General features: G+C 37.2%; 1 protein-coding gene across 1 annotated transcript in view; it reads right to left on the bottom strand.

Annotated features, from left to right (window-relative positions):
- Nucleotides 1-26: 26 nt before the first annotated feature.
- The window catches only part of LOC119582205 (lactosylceramide 4-alpha-galactosyltransferase-like), a 3,692-nt gene continuing 3,417 nt past the window's right edge, over nt 27-301 (bottom strand). The window contains exon 3 of the mRNA XM_037930436.1: nt 27-164. Coding sequence (XP_037786364.1) covers nt 27-164 — 138 coding nt within the window. The remainder of the gene's footprint in view (nt 165-301) is intronic.

Here is a 301-nt window from a genome sequence, read left to right as displayed (position 1 = left end):
ATACATTAGGATCTCCGCAGAGAGCCTTATGTGAGAAGAGGATGTGTAACAGGGCAGAAATTCCTGGCTGCTCCTTCGTAGATACTGTCTGACCCTTGAATAATCTTCAGACCTTTGCTTTTGTTTTCATACAAGTGTATTGAGTACGACTTGTTCTTAAATGTCTGAAAAAAGAAAAAAAAAATCAAAATTGAGAAGTACCTAATTACTGGAGTTTGTACAAGAAGAATTTAAAGATACTGGGGAGAGTAACTGAAACGGCATGAAGAGGCAAAATGAGAAATTGAAAGGTGAGGAGAAA

The sequence above is a fragment of the Penaeus monodon genome, chromosome 15, assembly GCF_015228065.2.
Source record: "Penaeus monodon isolate SGIC_2016 chromosome 15, NSTDA_Pmon_1, whole genome shotgun sequence".
Classification (NCBI taxonomy): Eukaryota; Metazoa; Arthropoda; class Malacostraca; order Decapoda; family Penaeidae; genus Penaeus; species Penaeus monodon.
This window is presented reverse-complemented; position numbering and strand designations above follow the sequence as displayed.